General features: G+C 49.0%; 6 protein-coding genes across 6 annotated transcripts; 3 read left to right on the top strand and 3 right to left on the bottom strand.

Moving 5' to 3' along the window:
- Positions 1-32: 32 nt before the first annotated feature.
- Positions 33-1,895, bottom strand: DEU56DRAFT_150776 (uncharacterized protein). The gene is made up of 4 exons (XM_041344785.1): positions 1,250-1,895; positions 1,138-1,197; positions 918-1,088; positions 33-867 (listed from the first exon to the last, which is right to left on the bottom strand). The coding sequence occupies exons 1-4, from the start codon at positions 1,569-1,571 to the stop codon at positions 86-88; spliced, it is 1,335 nt and encodes a 444-aa protein (XP_041211526.1). The 5' UTR covers positions 1,572-1,895; the 3' UTR covers positions 33-85.
- Positions 1,585-3,565, top strand: DEU56DRAFT_785908 (uncharacterized protein). The gene is made up of 7 exons (XM_041352324.1): positions 1,585-1,888; positions 1,940-2,300; positions 2,348-2,531; positions 2,586-2,755; positions 2,805-2,959; positions 3,011-3,495; positions 3,549-3,565. Exons 1-6 carry the CDS (start codon positions 1,751-1,753, stop codon positions 3,404-3,406), a joined length of 1,404 nt encoding a protein of 467 aa, XP_041211525.1. The 5' UTR covers positions 1,585-1,750; the 3' UTR covers positions 3,407-3,495; positions 3,549-3,565.
- A 212-nt stretch (positions 3,566-3,777) lies between these two features.
- Positions 3,778-6,750, bottom strand: DEU56DRAFT_731442 (uncharacterized protein; the record flags this gene model as incomplete). Its single annotated transcript, XM_041348215.1, has 6 exons — positions 3,778-4,118; positions 4,175-5,013; positions 5,078-5,913; positions 5,966-6,283; positions 6,335-6,413; positions 6,467-6,750. The coding sequence occupies 6 exons, from the start codon at positions 6,748-6,750 to the stop codon at positions 3,778-3,780; spliced, it is 2,697 nt and encodes an 898-aa protein (XP_041211524.1).
- Positions 6,751-7,687: 937 nt separating this feature from the next.
- On the top strand, positions 7,688-9,865 carry DEU56DRAFT_978561 (uncharacterized protein; the record flags this gene model as incomplete). The annotated part of the gene is made up of 9 exons (XM_041359701.1): positions 7,688-7,922; positions 7,972-8,153; positions 8,203-8,366; positions 8,427-8,544; positions 8,603-9,042; positions 9,105-9,266; positions 9,313-9,465; positions 9,521-9,696; positions 9,742-9,865. The coding sequence occupies exons 2-9, from the start codon at positions 8,021-8,023 to the stop codon at positions 9,863-9,865; spliced, it is 1,470 nt and encodes a 489-aa protein (XP_041211523.1). The 5' UTR covers positions 7,688-7,922; positions 7,972-8,020.
- A 2,270-nt stretch (positions 9,866-12,135) lies between these two features.
- On the top strand, positions 12,136-13,471 carry DEU56DRAFT_150690 (Alpha/Beta hydrolase protein). The gene has a single exon (XM_041344784.1). The coding sequence runs from the start codon at positions 12,405-12,407 to the stop codon at positions 13,392-13,394; it is 990 nt and encodes a 329-aa protein (XP_041211522.1). The 5' UTR covers positions 12,136-12,404; the 3' UTR covers positions 13,395-13,471.
- On the bottom strand, positions 13,412-15,602 carry DEU56DRAFT_785898 (uncharacterized protein). Its single transcript, XM_041352323.1, has 4 exons — positions 15,406-15,602; positions 14,775-15,348; positions 14,090-14,724; positions 13,412-14,039 (listed from the first exon to the last, which is right to left on the bottom strand). Exons 1-4 carry the CDS (start codon positions 15,507-15,509, stop codon positions 13,550-13,552), a joined length of 1,803 nt encoding a protein of 600 aa, XP_041211521.1. The 5' UTR covers positions 15,510-15,602; the 3' UTR covers positions 13,412-13,549.
- Between the last annotated feature and the right edge of the window lie 1,275 nt (positions 15,603-16,877).

The following is a 16,877-nucleotide window of genomic DNA, read 5'->3' as shown; positions in this document are numbered from 1 at the left end:
CACATCATCCTTGCATCCTAATTAATGTTGCTTGCGATTACATAAATGACATGGCTGAGTATTATACGACTCTCGGTGTAGCTGTTCAGTACATCTGATTTGCCCAGGACAACCTCCATCCTGCACCGACCTCCCAGTGACTTGTCTCAGCAGCGTCACCATAAGCTTGTCCCTCCCACATCCGCAATCTCCATAGAGCTATTGCCAAAGGCACAACATCCGCTCGGTTGGCAGTATGTTGGTTCGAACACAACAGGAACGCATGACTTCCCTTGGCATCACCGCGGGCTCGCGCAGACTTTTCATACTGGGAAGAATCAGAAGTCGGAAGCGCGCGCGACCGCGCTCTACGCTCCGCTTCAAGTAGTTTGCAGAGTGCTTTATGCAGTGCTGCACGCTGTGGTCGGGCAGGGAACAAGGAGAGACCGTGGTAGAGAGGGGCTTTCGCATTTGGAAGAAGAGGAGAACCTATATCATCGTCCGTGACTGGATGGAGAACGGAGAGTGGAGGAAGAGGCCGCGGTGAGTTTTCCGAACTGTCAGTATCGTTTTGCACGATATCAGCGATGTTCAATTGTGCAGAGGGTTGTGGCCTCTCCTTCGTATCTGGGTTCTGGTTGACGGGGGGTACTACCATCAGCGCGACTGCATCTTTGTAAGGTATCGAGTTGGTTTGTCGAACTACGTTCCATTCGGAACGGGTGAGTCTTCGGAGCACCGTCGCCGCTGGATCGTCCAAAGGGCTCGCAGCAAGTCTTTTAGTAAGGAGGTCCAGCTCCTGTAGGACTCGTAAACGGAGTTGGTAACCGATGCGCACTGATAGCAAAGGGGGCACAGTCAAGCTCGGGGAGAATTTGCGCAGTGGGACTAGTAAGAGGTTAGTTGAGACGGGAATGAAGCTGTAACTCGACACGCACTTCTATTAGTTGCGAATGGAACGGCATCTTTCCAGCATACAATATAACATGCAGGCGTTGATCGACGAGGGTTAAATTTAGGATGCTCGACACCATCTGGAACTAGTGTCTGCTGTTCACGTACTCCCTGAGAAGCGGGGAGGCGCACGGGTGCCAGACGGATGAGAAAGTCTTTGAGGGCAATGAAGGAGGTGCAACATGAGCTTGGCTATTCACGCACCACGAGGTAGCTTTTTACGCGTTATTTGACACTCTCGCAACGGCGATGTGAGCATTCTGACTACATCAGAACGATTAGTAGACAGACAGTATAAACGGTGCAGCCAACACACGGTAAGGGCTGGACCACCATTCGCGTTCCTCGTTCGTCATTTCCCGCGGGTGATCATGCCCCCCAGTATCTTGTAAGGGCTTCACAAGACGAACCCTGGGTGGTAGTGACTTGTGTCTGTTATAAAGATGGCCTTGGGTGATCGGGTTCGCGTCATCGAACAAAATCGAGTGAGTCCTGCCTTCTGGAGAGAAAGTAGGCGTCTCTGGGATAGTATTTTTCATGGAAACACGCTTTTTGTAGCGCGTATATCCATTGCTCAACGAGCTGGGCTCTGGGGCATCTTGCAAGATTTTGAGCAGACGTGGAAGTAAGCGAGGCATGCAGACCCTGAGTAACTCGCTAAAGTCACTGACTCAAGGCTGTGGACACCTTTTACTGCAACCACGATTGCGACCACGACAGAATGCTGATATCATTCATGGTCTATGTAAGATAACAAGCCCGCGCTTAATTCTGTTCAGATATAGTATTCGATATCGGATCATCAGACGGCCACTGGATGTCGCCTTTGCGCCCTATAAAGTCCTTGTGGTCTCGCTCAAACCTCAGGTCCAACGATTCCCCTTCTGCAACCATGATGCCCCTGCCAAATGAGCCCGTCACGTTGGCTGTCATCGGCTGTGGTCAGAGAGGGACTGTATGAAGTCATTCATGTTCTGTCTCTCAGTGCACTGACCTTTGTACGCAGAACTATGCTGAATATGCCCTTGATCACCCGCAGAAGTGCAAGGTAGTCACTATTGCAGATCCGAGGCCAAAGACCCGCGATATCTTTGCCCATAATCATAAGCTCGATCGGACTCTTGTGTTTGATACCTGGGAGGAGCTCTTAAAGGCTTCCGCTGATACCATTCAAACTATCGGGAAGCGCCTTGCAGACGCAGTAATTGTTGCGGTGCAAGACCACATGCATTGTGAAGTGGTATCGGCGTTCGCAGCCCAAGGATACCATATACTTTGCGAGAAACCCATGGCTACAAGCCTGCAAGACTGCCTTGACATGGAAAAGGCAGTCAAGAATGCTGGTATCATCTACGGAATAGGTCACGGTGAGCGATCTTGTCGTGCTACAAGCTTCAAATCTCACGCGCGGCAGTCTTGCGCTACTCCCCTTACAGCAAGGCCGTCACAGAAGTGGTCCGTTCGGGACAATTGGGTGAACTGATAAACGTAGTTCACATTGAGCCAGTTGGTTACTTTCACTTTGCTCACTCTTATGTTCGAGGGCATTGGAAGAAAGAATCTGAAAGTTCTTTTTCTCTCATGACCAAGGGCTGCCAGTAAGCAGGCCTTGTTTCTCTACGCATGAAATATTAATTTATCGGGTACGCAAGTGACGTAGACATCCTCTGTCACTGGCTTTCCCCTGCGATTCCGACACGAGTCTCTTCGTTCGGCTCTTTACAGCATTTCCGTAAAGAGAAGAAACCTCCCGCCGCAGGCACTGCAACTCGCTGCTTAGAATGTTCGGTAGAACAAGATTGCCCATACAGTGCAAAGAAAAGTAGATCACCTCTAACTTCGTTTGATATAAACTGAGTGGATCCATGCAGTCTACCTGGAACCTGTTTCTCGCGGAAATACCCACTGGCCAGCCAAAACTATTGTGGATGGAATACCAGATATAGAGAATGTCGTTGATGCTCTGCGCAATGGACCTTACGGACAATGCGTATACGAAAGCGATAACGATGTTTGTGATCATCAGGTACAACACGATTTTCCTTTGCAAAGCGGCATATTAATACTATGTTTCCAGGTTGTAAATATCGAGTTTTCGTCAGGGGCCACAGTCTCATTCACGATGGTGGCATACACCTCCTTGATTTGCGACCGCCAGACACGATTGCACTTCACGCACGGCGAGATAGTTGGTGATATGAATAATTTTACTGTCACCGACTTCCGCACGGGGCGTAAGACGACGCACCACCCGAAGAATGAAGGTGGTGGCCACGGAGGTGGAGACCTGGGTCTTATCAGTACTTTTGTCGAGGCCGTGCGCACGAACAATCAAGAGTTACTGGGGACTGATGTCTCTGAGGTGCTCAAGAGTCATCTCACCGTATTTGCTGCTGAGGCAAGTAGGCGAGAAGGCACAGTGGTTGATTGTGCGAAGTTTGAGAAAGCTATCAGAGCAGAATTGGAAATGTAGGTGCCTTCGAGCTGTAATATTAGCTAGTGAAGTAAGTATGCACAATCCACTTTGTTGCATATAATCCAGTGATCTGTGAAAATATCGAGGTAGGTAATCCGCAGTGAGTAGGCGCATGTTCAACCTGACATGACACCTTTAGGTTATTTAAGTCCACTGTCAATATGGTGTGATAAGATCATCTATTGTCTGGTGCTCCCGTCCTGTCCATCAGGAAAAAACAAATATTGGTGTAGTTCCAGTGACAACTACATATTGCTACATAGTCACTGTAGTGATATGTAGTTAAATACGGGGCTATGTAGAGCTACGGGAGGCGCTGGGAGTAGTTGTATTCACTGTAGTAGCCAATAGTCCTATTCTAAATCAATCTAAGTACTCGTAGTGGACATACAAAAAGTCTCGAGGTCAATGAATGGATTTAAGTAAAATTCACTCGCCAACTCATACACATTCGCGCTCGTCCACATAGGATTGACCAATTGACCCATCTTGGGTATGAGGTGACATGGACGAATAATCTCGTCAACATGAATCACGGCTGAATTCCGTCGCAAGTGACGAGTTGAACGAGATATTAGACGCAGACCAGACGACTCGTCTGGCTCTCTGAACGGGGTAAACCATTCAATGTATGCAAGGGGTCGCGGGTACACGCCAAATTGACGAGGCAGCCTGAACAACACACGGACCTGCGCAACTCGGACAGCGGCTATAATTTAGATATTGTCATTGTAATACTTCGTAAAATGGAAGCCATTGACATACCATTCAGCGTGAGTAGTGCCTTCGATGCTTGGACGCCATCACTGCTAACCAGTGCCATGTCGAATCGATTGGGGGAACCTGGCTTCCGTCCAGAAGACGAAGGAAGCACTTCAGGCGTCGCCCTGACCCGTAGGCACTTGGGCAACTCGGACACACGAGGGTCGGGGGGAAGGATGACGACTACTTGACGGAAAGTGTCAAAACGATCTTGGGGACCAGGCACAATGCTATGATTGTGCGGCAAATGCTTCTGTAAAAATAATGTGAGAGCGGGCAGGAAATCGACGGCGCCATGCATGGTTTCGAGATGTTGAACAGATCGACGAGGATGTGGGGCAGTCTTAGCCAGAACATGAATGATATCCTGTGAAACAACAGGCACCACATCAAAGCCCTCGTTTTCGGCATCAGAGTCGGAATCATACTCAGATTCCTGTTCTGTCCGGCGAGCAGCACGCTCAGCCACCCATTCGAGGTAAGTCGTTCGGCAGAAGACTGCCTCCTGGCGTTGAAGCCATAACGCCATCTGTTCCTCGTAGTCACGCTTGTTACTTGCGCGGTAAGCCTCTTTAGCGAAGTCGATGTGGAGGCGCTCGGGAAGTTCGGTGTTGAATCCATCTGCAGCTCCGAATAGTTTGATTGATTGTACATAGTGAGACAATTGATGTAGCTTTGGAATGTTGAAGTGTTCACGCACTGCGAGCTCCTGTAACACATCCTTGTGAGCGTGAAAAACGGCGAGGGCATTCTCCAGACCGTCCAGAGATTCGCTCGTATGTGTATGAAGTCGTGCGTAATAGCAAAAATCCAGTAAGGCCCGCGTGACAATGACAACTCGACTGTGAATCAAAGCAGCTCAATTCGTCAAAACTGAGCAAAAAGGCAGAATATCATAGTATGTACCTTGGGACTGCACCAGTAATTAGCGCCATGAAAACACGCTGCATCTCCTTGTGCTCAGTTCCGGTCCATTGCTTGACGCTCGATATACCTTTTTTAAAATGACGGAGACCAGGATAGTCTGGAATGGCCTTGAAGCGAGCGTCAATTTCGGTTTCTCCCACGATGTCGAGGCACCATTTGACAAGATGGTCTTTGAAGACCCCTTTGTGGAGTTGGTGGAGGAGATCTGGCGTGAATGCCAAAAAAATGTCGGTGTGTGGTAAGTTGGCCCAGAAAGGTTTATACACCGGCCTCAGTCCATACTCATCGAATTCTACCGGGTGCTGACCACTCCTCCGTCTCTCCAGTATCTCCTTTGTCAGCTCCGGGTCTCGGATCAGTGAATTTAGCGGATCACCACGCTCATCGGCTGCCACCAAGCACTTAGGGCATCGGTTTTCTTTGCAGCAAGCAACAAGACACTGCTCGGGAAAATCCGCGACGTAGGCCGCCAGTATGGGATACACTCGTCGAATGAACGAGTCAGCGCAAACCATGTCTACACCATCCTGACCGGCTGCAATGAGCGGCTCCAGCAGCAGCGACAGACAGTGGTGGAACAATCGGTATCCAGCGAGGGATCGCGCATCAGACGTGAAACAATCGAGTTTCGTCGCAGGTAAGTACCCGATGAGGATGGTTGCGCGTGCGGATGTTTGACGTCGTTTCTCTTTGGCAATGTTGCCAATTGACAGATAAACAGGCCAAGCGGACTTATCACCTCGAAACTGCGATAGCATTGTCTTGTCAGAGGCAAGGATTATTGGAGCTATGGTCGCGCCCTCAGGCAGTTCTTTCTGATGTGAAGGTAAGCACCTTTGTCTCGTATCAAATTGATGTGCTACTCACCTGCTTGTCCCACCACCAATCAGCTGTCCACATATCATCGATGATCCGTTTGGTGCCTGCTTCGTCCTCGTATGCTCGTGATGGTGCGTACACCATATATTCCTTGAATAAAGGATTTCCAATAAGTTCCTTGATGCATTCCACAGGGTCGCAGGTCCAAAGTTCAAGGTCCTCATGCAGCGACTGTCCGTTCTCATCTGTCCGATTTCCTTTGACGCTAACCTTCTTGCAATTCCAGCCCGGTCCATGTGGCAGCGCATCGACTCTCTGTAGGAATGACCGATTGTTGTGGAATGAAGGTTTGGTGCGGTTTAGCGTCTATCACTATGGTGAGTACACTGTGTCTTCATTCATTGATACGAAGCTCACTATTGGTAACTTCAGAAATTCATCTGTTTTAGTCTGCCCAAGGCTTTTGACCAACCATTCAGCAAGTCCCCATTCTTCCCTGCCAGAACTAATATTAATTTTCTTTGCAGATACGAGAAACGCGACTCATACTCATTACCAAAGGGTGCCCACTTATCTTCACCTTCACTCTCCTTATATTGCTGATGCCTTTCAAAACTAGTTTGGCCCTCTCGCAACGTCCAACCAGCTTCAGGATATGGTTCGAAATACCGCCTGCCGTCTTCTTCATCCGTCACATCTTCAACAGTGACTCGTCGACTTTTAGATGCTATAGGGTTGTCTTCCTCAAAATCGATGGAGCGCGAGCGGCGAAGTGGGGAAAATGAGTTGTTGTAAGTTGGTGTGCCGTCTTCGTCATCTGTATCTCTAACCATAGACTCCCATTTTCTTTGACATGCGGGGTGGGTAGCTATATGCTTCTTCACACTCCCACTTGAACGGAAAGGCTTGTCACAGTAACCGCAGTTGTGCGGCATGGTTGGTAATGGTTGGTAAGTGGATTGATTTTTTTTCAGGTTCATTTTGATGCATAACATAATTTGACAGGTGCACGGCCCCAGATCGCAGTCCGTTATAGAGACTAGTTTGAGGGCGCCACCAGGTACGTCCATTTCTTCAGTCCGAAATCGCAGTCCGTTATAGAGACTAACTTGTGGTTTTTCTTCAGTCCAAGATCGCAGTCCGTTATAGAGACTAGCTGGTGGGTTTTCTTCAGTCCGAGATCGCAGTCCGTTATAGAGACTAGTTTGAGGGCACCACCAGGTACGTCCATTTCTTCAGTCCAAGATTGCAGTCCGTTATGGAGACTAGCTTATGGTTTCAACTGAAATTTTTTAGGTTTCGGTCTCAGTGATTACGGCACGGCACGGCTCTACACCAGTCTAGTAATACCATGAGCGGCAAGAAGTAACTCTAAAAGTTGTGCCCGCTTCGCCTCCTCACAACGTTTTGCTTCAGCATCCCAGCGCTCTGCAACAAGTCTTTGCAAGCTCGCTTGTATGATGGTGAGCCTCCCTTGGCCTAGTCCCATTTCGAATTGACGCAATTTCTTTGCTTTCTCGCAGTAACGAATTTCGGCGTCCCAACGCTCTATGATCAGTCTTCGTATGTATGACTGAGACACCGAGATGGGACCAGGTGTTTGACGGAAGGGGGGGAGCGGATACATGGCCTCTTCAATGGGCACTTCGCGCTCGCCTGCATGAGGCTCCTCGTTATCCTCAACCTTCGGCCTGAAAAATAGTGAGTGTTTGGTATCGGTGAGGAGGTGTAGATTACCTTTTGATGCTGTTAGGGCGTTGATAGCAAGCCTCCGAGTCTGTGTCAGTGGACGCCGCTGACATTAATCTGTAAGATCTGTCAGATTGGGTGAGTGTTCGAAAGTATGCTCCGCACCGTTTCTTGGCTGAAGTGGAGGTATCCATGGCAGTGAAAATTATTGCGGCAGTATGTCCCTACCTTTTATCCATTCTATTTAACACAGCTTTCAGCATGGCATTATGCTCGATCAACAAACCCTGGAATCAACAAAGACAAGGTTCTAATTGTAAGTGTTTATGTCTCGCGCAACATTATAAAAGCTGCTGAACCTACAGGTTGTTGACTCGTTCGCACCTTGTGTAAGTGTTTTGAGGACGAATCATCATGCCGCCCCCTCGCAAGGCCACCTCCAAGCCCAAAAAGACAAGTGTTCTGTCATCACCACAGGGTAATCAACCGCTTGCGCACACCTCAAGAGGCCGAACACGCCGACCAACAGAAAAAGAAAATTATCGAGGCGAGTTTCCACAACTATGATATGATGCTTTCACTCACTTTCTCTACAGTATCTGAAACACAGAGCACAGTCCGTCGTCAGGCCACAAAGGAGAAAAAGGCGGAAAAACAGAAAAAACGGGCCCTCAAGGCGACCTATCAAGAGAACCCTGACGACTTCGAGAATGAACCCTCGGAGCTACACAGTGACACTGACCGTGATGAAGATACTATGGTTTGCTCATCTGTCTTGTTTCGCACCGCTTGAATAGTAGCTGATTTTTTTTGTTTTAAGTTCTCGGACCATGCTCTGCAGACAAAGCTGTCGTCCAACACAAAGGTCTTGGCATTCAGTATGGGGAAAATGCCCCCGGTATCACACATCACTAGCGGCAATGCACGTCAGTTGAAGGGTAAGTAATTTTGCTCATCAATTTATGGTACGCTAATACACTTCTGTTTGACCTGTAGCACCAACACTTGATTCCGACAACACTAACGACGATGAGGAGTCTTCTGGTGACGACTCAGACAAGAACGACTATCCTCAATCCGATGCTGGCGCTAGCCAGACTGATGAAAAGGATGGTAACACTATCGAGGAGCAAATGTCTGCTACTCGGGCGAGCAAACGACTGCTCGACACTGAAGAGGCCGCCACAGTAGCGATGAAGATGAAGAAACTTTCGGATGGCTCCCGCTATCCGAGTCGTGTAAAAGTCGCTGATTTCGATGATGTCTCCAAAGACATCCTTGTAACCGCAATTTCTCTCTTCCGCTGTCTAATTGTCACAAAGGCGCCGTTTCCAGATTCTATTGCTGACGAGACGATGCTGGGAAAAGATGCCTGGCGTGAGGCTTGCCAATTGAAAGGCGTCAACATTAAATTGACGCCTTTAGCAATTAAGATGGTAAGCCGCCTGTTATCTATGCATTCTTGGACTGACTTATATTATATCTTACCTTTGGAAAGCTCTTGAAACGCACATCGCATGTGCGCGGTGAACTCAAAACGAAGATGCGGTCGCTTACTCGGACTTTTTTTGGGTTTCGGTCGAGTGAATCGAGGGACATTATAAGGCAAAACCGTGATCTAGCGGAAGCCTTGAAAGATGGTTCATCGTTCGTTTTCAAGGTATGTAGTGCAATGGTCTACTTTCATGTACTGACAGTGGCATTAGGACTGGAAAGCGAAGACGGGGATATACAAGACCGAGCTACTCCAAGACGGTATCAATGTCATGTGGTTTGCAAACCGAAACGACGAGGGCATCGTCTACAACCAGTTTTTCAACCCCATGCCTATCAAGCTTATTGCGCTCATGCTTACAACTGTAAGTCATCTCTCGTGTTCGTATTATTATTGACATGCCTACTAATTGTTGTTAGATCGAATGCTGTATTGACGAGTGGATGCAGGGCGTGAAGGAAGACATCAGGTTCACAGCCATCACATATGGATCTGTCTACAACAATCATTTGAACTCGCTGCAGCGTTTTGACGAGCGCACGGCGCCTTACAAGCTCTTCGAAAGGATTTGTGACAATTTGCATGACGTGGCTCGGTGAGTTTCACTCGAATTTTGCAAGTGCCAGTCTAATTTGCGAAGTTTCCATGCAGGTGTAGTAGATACACCCACTACATTCTCAGACGCATCCAGAATCAGTGACGAGGCAATCGAAGATGCCATTCGAGAACACCAGCTTCAGGAGGAGAGTGGGCGGCGAGGCTAGTGAGAGTGGGAGCCGAGGGTCGTAGCAGTACCGCCGTTAGTATCGACTGATCTGAATTTATTGATTTGTTGCTATTTCATGTGCTATAATCTGAGTCACTACTATGGTGCGCTATGGTGCGCTATATAGTTGCTTGGAGTCCCACTCCTATGAACTACAATCTACTACTGATTTACTACAGTTGCACCATGTGCTGCTACATAGCGCTATGTAGCGCTATGTAGCACTACATAGTCACTTCAGTTGCTATGTAGAAGGCATGTAGCAACAGAGCTACATTGACTACACGGACTACATAGTACTATGTAGTCAGGTGGTTTTTTCCTGATGTCTGAGAGTCTGCAAGTAGCAAGTACCGTCTCCTCATTGATCAGTATAGATGTTGTCATATAAGACACGGATTCTGGGGCTGTAGCCATGAACGTTGTGAGAGATATATCCACTCCGTACGGCCGGGACTCAAGCTTCAAGAGTGGTGAACTCAATCCTCTGAACTCTCGCTAGCTGGAGACCCAGTGTTACAGCAGCCAGGGTGGAGCGAACCTGATCCCAGGCCAGGGAATGCGACAGAAGCCGTGGTCATTGAAAAATGTCCTGGAAGTCATGGTGTAGTACAGTGATGCGAAGCCGAGCGTTGTGCACAAGTCCTCCTCGAGTCACCAAGTAACTTACGCTTCGACTGCTTCTGACGCAGCTCACTTTTTAAGATGTGATCCGTGGTGGGTCGGGACGCATTTAGCATCGCAAGCCTGGTCTGTCGTCTGCTAGGGTACATCGAACCCTTCCAAATTCTAACGAAACCGCGTGGTTGCATCCATCAAAGCTAGACTTGCCAATGATGTAGATGTTTCCAGGTTGCAAATATGGAGTCATGCTAGTGGTATATGCCTGATTCGCGAGTACCAGACCTGCTTGCACTTCACGCATGGTAAGATATGGTTCAATGAATGAATTTAGTGTCACCGGCTTCTGCACGGGCACACCACCCAAAGAACGACTCAGAAAGTGGGTTGTCAATGCTTTTGTCGAGACTGTGCGCACCAGCAATTGGGAACTAGCGCTGATGAGTCTCTAGGGTAGTCATCTTGCTGTATTTTCCGCTGAGACTGCAAGCAGGAGAGAAGATACGCAGAGTTGTTGATTATGCGGAGTTTGAGTCACTAAATCCTTGACGAGATATGGGCGGAATTTTTAGCTGATGAGCAATAGGGGATGCAGCAAGCAATACATTGTGAATCGGTTATAGCTATATACATAGCAAAAAGTTAACAAAGCGACGGCAGACAAGCAATCGTACAAATGTCGGAGGGAAGGTATCGCACTGATAGAGTTTAGAGGGGACCTGCCTGCACTTCACGCATGGTAAGATATAGTTCAATGAATGAATTTAGTGTCACGGGCTTTCGCACGGGCACACCACCCAAAGAACGACTCGGAAAGTGGGTTGTCCATGCTTTTGTCGAGACTGTGCGCACCAGCAATTGGGAACTAGCGCTGATGAGTCTCTAGGGTAGTCATCTTGCTGTATTTTCTGCTGAGACCGCAAGCAGAGAGAAGATACGCAGAGTTGTTGATTATGCGGAGTTTGAGTCACTAAATCCTGAGAGCATAATTGGAACTACGACAATGGCAATATTGATATCCACGACTTCGTCCTCTGCCAGTGGTTGCATGTCCATGTTGCACCCAGTGGAAGGGATTGTCACTAGCTAGGGACTTCCACATGGGGCATCCATCATGCGACACTGAGCAGGCAGATAGCAGAAATACCCTGAGGCAGGCCGCCTGTCATCCTACTTTTGTGCTCAGCTCCGAGTCGTGCTCATAGTCTCGACTCTCCCTTGGAACACGCGCGGCCCATTTCATCAGTTCCCTTAGTAGCCAGCGCCAGGAGAACTCTGACGATATCATATTCTCGGACCTGATGGGCCTGAGGTAACATCAAATTCGAGCCTTTCGGGAGACAGTCACAGCTTGAAGGGTCCCTTTGAAGGTGACACATCAAATTCGAGCTTTTCTGGAGATCACCGTCCTTATCAGTGATTGTTCTGCGTTTTTGGCACCGGATACATATTGCAGTGCCACTGGGCCCCTTGCAGACGGTCAGCACTGGCAAGAGTTGTGTCAATAAAAATGATGGTATCGTCTTGCAGCGTCCAAACGATGTTACTTCATGAATTCATATGTGACTTAAAGTTGCATTTATGACTCGGAAAGATGTCTCACTTCCCTAGAAATTGCCAGCCGCGACCCACAAGACGGATGTGTTTGGCATACGCAGCGTAGACTGAGGACAGCTAGGAACACAAGACTCCCTGATGGGCAACTTGCATGACGCTCTATATGCTGCGGTACCTGTCGCATGCGGCGGCGTGCGCAGCTCTGCTTTGTACGTTCGCTGCGTATTGGCTCCACTTATCTTATTGAAATTATCCGCTTTACACACGCCTCCAGCTGCCTGCTGACAGGAGGTCGACCATAAATACTGGCTGTCAGGTTGCGAAGTCTATCTGCACCAATATTGCACTAAGTTTGATTCATGTCTACAGATATTAGCCCCGGGGAGCAATTTCTTCCTCTACGCGATGGGCGTACCTTGGCGTACACAGAAGCAGGAAACCTATCCAGCAAGACTGTTGTTCTTTTCCTGCATGGTTTTTTTACTGTTGGGAATGCGTCACAGATGTCTCCTGTCCTTCTGAACAAGAATGTTCATGTCATCGCGCCCACCCTGCCTGGATGGGGCAACACGTCGCCTCCTCCCCCGTCGACACCATACCACGACTGCCTCACAAGTGACATGACCATGCTATTATCCCACCTGTATCCGGATTCCAACGACCGCGACATCAAATTGTACATCGCAGGGGGCTCGTTCGGCGCAGCGCCTGCACAGATATTATATGGTGCACCGTATGATAAGTTCCCATTCGGCCGTTGCATATCAGGGGTGTTGCTGTTAGGCGCGCCGACTCCATTTCGCTACCACAAAGATTATGCCAAGCACATGACGTGGGCGCATTATTTCATGCCTGGTCCCATCGGGTATTACATGCCATTCAACCTCCTTACCCATCTCGTGAAATTTGTGCTAGCAAGAAGGTTGACGACCATAGAAGGCACAGAGGCGATGTTGCGCCAAACTGTTTTTGACAAGATGGATCAGAAGGAGCGAGAGGTGTTTGCGAAGTGGAGTGAGGAACACGGGAAGGTCCCGGAGGACACGGTGCGGAGAATGGCTGAAAATTCCATGAAGAGTATCTCCAAGTCTTGGGAGGGCTTCATGCTCACACCACCCCTTCTACACTCGGATTGGGGCTTCCGGCCTGACGGATTGGACAAGGAACACTCTCGTCCGCATGTCCTGATCGTGGCGTGTAAGGACGATCACATGTCTCCGGTGGCCTATGCACACTATCTTGCTGCCAATTACAAGAATGCGCGGGTAAAGATCGCCGATGGAGGTCATTTAGGTATTATGTACCACATGGACGAGGTATGGGCGGAATTTTTAGCTGATGAGCAATAGGGGATGCAGCAAGCAATACATTGTGAATCGGTTATAGCTATATACATAGCTAAAAGTTAACAAAGCGACAGCAGACAAGCAATCGTACAAATGTTGGAGGGAAGGTATCGCACTGATAGAGTTAGAAATAGAGTAAGATGAGCACTGGTCTGGAGCTACTCCTGCAGCTCCAGCTCTCTACGAATAATCTCCCTCACTTCTCTGAGGCCGCCTGTTTCACGCTTAACTCGCCTGGGACTTCGTGCGAGTATTTCGGCGCTGTCAAGTTTCGCACGAGAGCCAGGACTGGGCGGTGGAGCTATAGTAGAAGTAGATCGTGCACCTGGACTGGGCGGTGGGACGAGTTTGCTGCCAGCGGGCTTCTTGGTTGGACTAAGGGGCATCGACTTGTGGACAGTGCCATTGTCGGAGTCCTGCACCGATGACGTCGGTGGCATCTCAAGCCATTCTTTGCCGGCGATATCCAGAGGTCGAAGGAAGAACGGACAGAGCGTCGTGAGTAGTTTGAGCGACTCATTGGCTTCCATGGTTGACATTGGTACAGGAGAGGACTTGATGATTGCAGCCGCGACCTCAGAGGCCGGTAGAGCTTTGCGTTTGCGAACAGTAGGTGTGGAAGTCGGTCCGACAGGAGCCGAGAAGAGCCTGTCAAATAAGAAGTTAGTGAAAGAAGAGGTCAAGTGTATCATACTGACATCCAGGCACTCTCGGCGACACCACCTAATCGACCGAGCAGACAGCGCCGTCGGATCTCATCCTGACCCATTTTCTGGATCTGCTCCCTAGAAAGTTTTCCTCCCACAACTTCCGCACTCTTCGCTTTGGTTGGACTGGTGGTGATAGACTTCTGACGAATTCGGTCATATAAGGCTTGACGACGAGATGTACTCGGAGTTGAAGGTGCAGTCTCGGCGTTGGCACCCCGTTGATGGACAGGTGTCGTAGGCAGAGAGTCTGATACATCACTCTCGCATCTATGACGCGCAGGAGTCTTGGGGGTTAAAAGTCCAACCAAAAGATCTGCGCGTCTCTGACGCGATGATGGTGTTTGAGGAAATGCAATAGATGATTTCGACGTTGATGCAGCAGGTGGCTTTAATGGACTAATCGCAGGAAAAGGTACTGCAAATTCCTGTGCGGCAATTGAACGCTTTACAGGCGACTTCATCGGTGAGGTCGGACTGGACGGAACCATATTCTTAAGAATCGAAGCACCCTTAGGCGAGGCAGAAGCAAGCACCCGAGTCAGCGAGGACGCCTTTACTGTAGTCACAAGCTCCGAGAGATCTGCCAGAGGGACGTTTGGCACATCAGGGTTATCGGGGTGAAGCTACGATGGAGTTAGCGTACATAGTAGCAGAGGAGATATGGGGGACAAACCTTAACCCAGCGCTCAAGTTTATTTCGAAACTCAGTTCGCCGCCTCTCTGCGTCGGCGGTCCATCGAGCTACCGCGGCCATGCCACCCCCCATATCCTTGTCAATATTGATTTCAACCTCGATACCAATACCATATACAGGTACGCGTTTGCCTGCGCTCTTGGAATAATGGGTGGTTGGGCTGATAACCAATCCCATCGCGCCTCGCGTCCAGTCCTTGGCAGGAGGCTGTGCAGGAGCATCTAAGAAGGGGTTCTCATCGTCAATCGCCTTGTATTTGCTTTGAAGGTCAGGAAGTGACTTTGCATCCCACTCCCATATCCAGCAAAGCCGCTTGAGATCATCGGTGTCGAATTTGGTTGTGAGTCCAGAGTAAGTCATGATGGACATATGATTGAGCACGTTTCGCACTATGCCTGTGTCAGAAGATGGAGACACGGCGCATGTTGCTAGTGCATGTGATAACGCATGCTGTAAGGCTGTTTGGATCGTGTTGAGTCGTGAGAGGTGATGTGGTAAAGATGTGTGATTTGATTTGCTGCCCTTGTGAGCAGAGGAGGGCGGTGTAGGTGGCCTTTAAGCATGTGGTCTATAAGCATAATGACAATGACAATAGATTAAACACGCTCACGCAGTACGAAGCTTTTTCGGAGTGAAAGTGGTCTCGTCGTCTGAACTAATGAGTTGACGTTTCTTCCTGGGCGAGACTCTGAGGGATGTGTATATGTCGGTCATGAAGGCAGAGAGTGTGTAAGTACAGACAGCAAAGAAGGTATTAGGAAGACAGCAAGCTGCCAGAGGATGTCGCAAATTGAAGAAGGATGAACAAGATCAAGTAGCTACGCGAACCAAATGATCGACGACGCGTCCACGTAAGCAGTTCCCACGCACGCGTCTTTGCCGTATGATGCCAGGCCACAATCTCAAGTTGAAAGACAACCTTGTCTGTACTTGCTGGTTCTCGTTTGCTCATTTAAATCCTCAGCGTGCTGGTGCACCTTGTCGGCTGCTATGTACTACTCAAGGCGAATATTGTGCTAGGCACCGATTCATGAGTCCACCTGTAACGGCAAGCAATTTGCTTCTCCTGGTCAACCACCTCTTTCCACTACGTTCAATCTTCAACGCCCTTACTCGGAACTCCTCATTGCTCGCATACATTATGTGGATTCTGTGCCGAATGCTAGGCGTGCTTCAACCGAAAGAAGTTGATCGACCCAGTCCACAGTCGCACCGCCACCCTCGTGGCCCACAGTTTAGGTACACATCTCAGACAATCTATGCAAAACTTCTTTGATTTTGTTCCAAACGACAGGTCTCGAGAGAAGCCGGCTGTGATAGTTAGCTCCAGACCTTCAATATACAATCTCCAAGTCAGTGTACGCTAATATGGAGGAAAAGAACAAGACTTTGGAACAAGAACTTTAGAAGGTGGCGGCCTCACCACCTAATCAGCTCTCATATTGAAATGGAGCTGATATCAGCGAATCATGCGCCTCCTCGACCGACATGGCACTCTCTTCTCTCGTGATCTGATGAAACAAGACGGCGAAGGTAGCCATCTTCAGCTAACAACTAGAAACTCCGCGGCGAATTTCTGCTTTCAATCATGGTACAGCGCGGTGCCAATTCTGGGAACACCTTACGGTAGGCGCAGTTCGCTCTCCACATTTGCAAAATCGGATCTCAGGACTGCACTTGACGATCTTTGATGGGGTTTAATCAGGCAGCAGAATAATCCAAAATGGCTGATATTAGACATCAAGGAGGCTGCATACACAGAGCTCAATGTCGGTGATTACTAACTATCGAGCAGCAGGTATAGTCGTGTTGTCCCAAGGCTGACGGATTAATTGAAGTCCGCCTTGAGGACTTGTCGCAGACATGCGATCTCCCCCGTTGACGAATTCATCATCACGGTTGTTTGTGGGATGTCACGACAACGGATACGTGAACATTCGAACAAAGCCAACGATTTGAGATCCGAAGCAGGCCTGTGGGCCTGGATGAGGTACCTTACTTGTACCTCAGGCCTCAGGCCTCAGACTCCGCCTGACCTTGCAAATGAATTCAGTTTTGGGTTCTGTCACAGCGCCTGTTTGC

The sequence above is a fragment of the Suillus clintonianus genome, assembly GCF_016758775.1.
Source record: "Suillus clintonianus strain FC179 chromosome Unknown DEU56scaffold_15, whole genome shotgun sequence".
In the NCBI taxonomy this organism is placed as follows: Eukaryota; Fungi; Basidiomycota; class Agaricomycetes; order Boletales; family Suillaceae; genus Suillus; species Suillus clintonianus.
The sequence above is the reverse complement of the archived record's forward strand: the minus strand, read 5'-3'. Positions and strand labels throughout refer to the sequence as shown.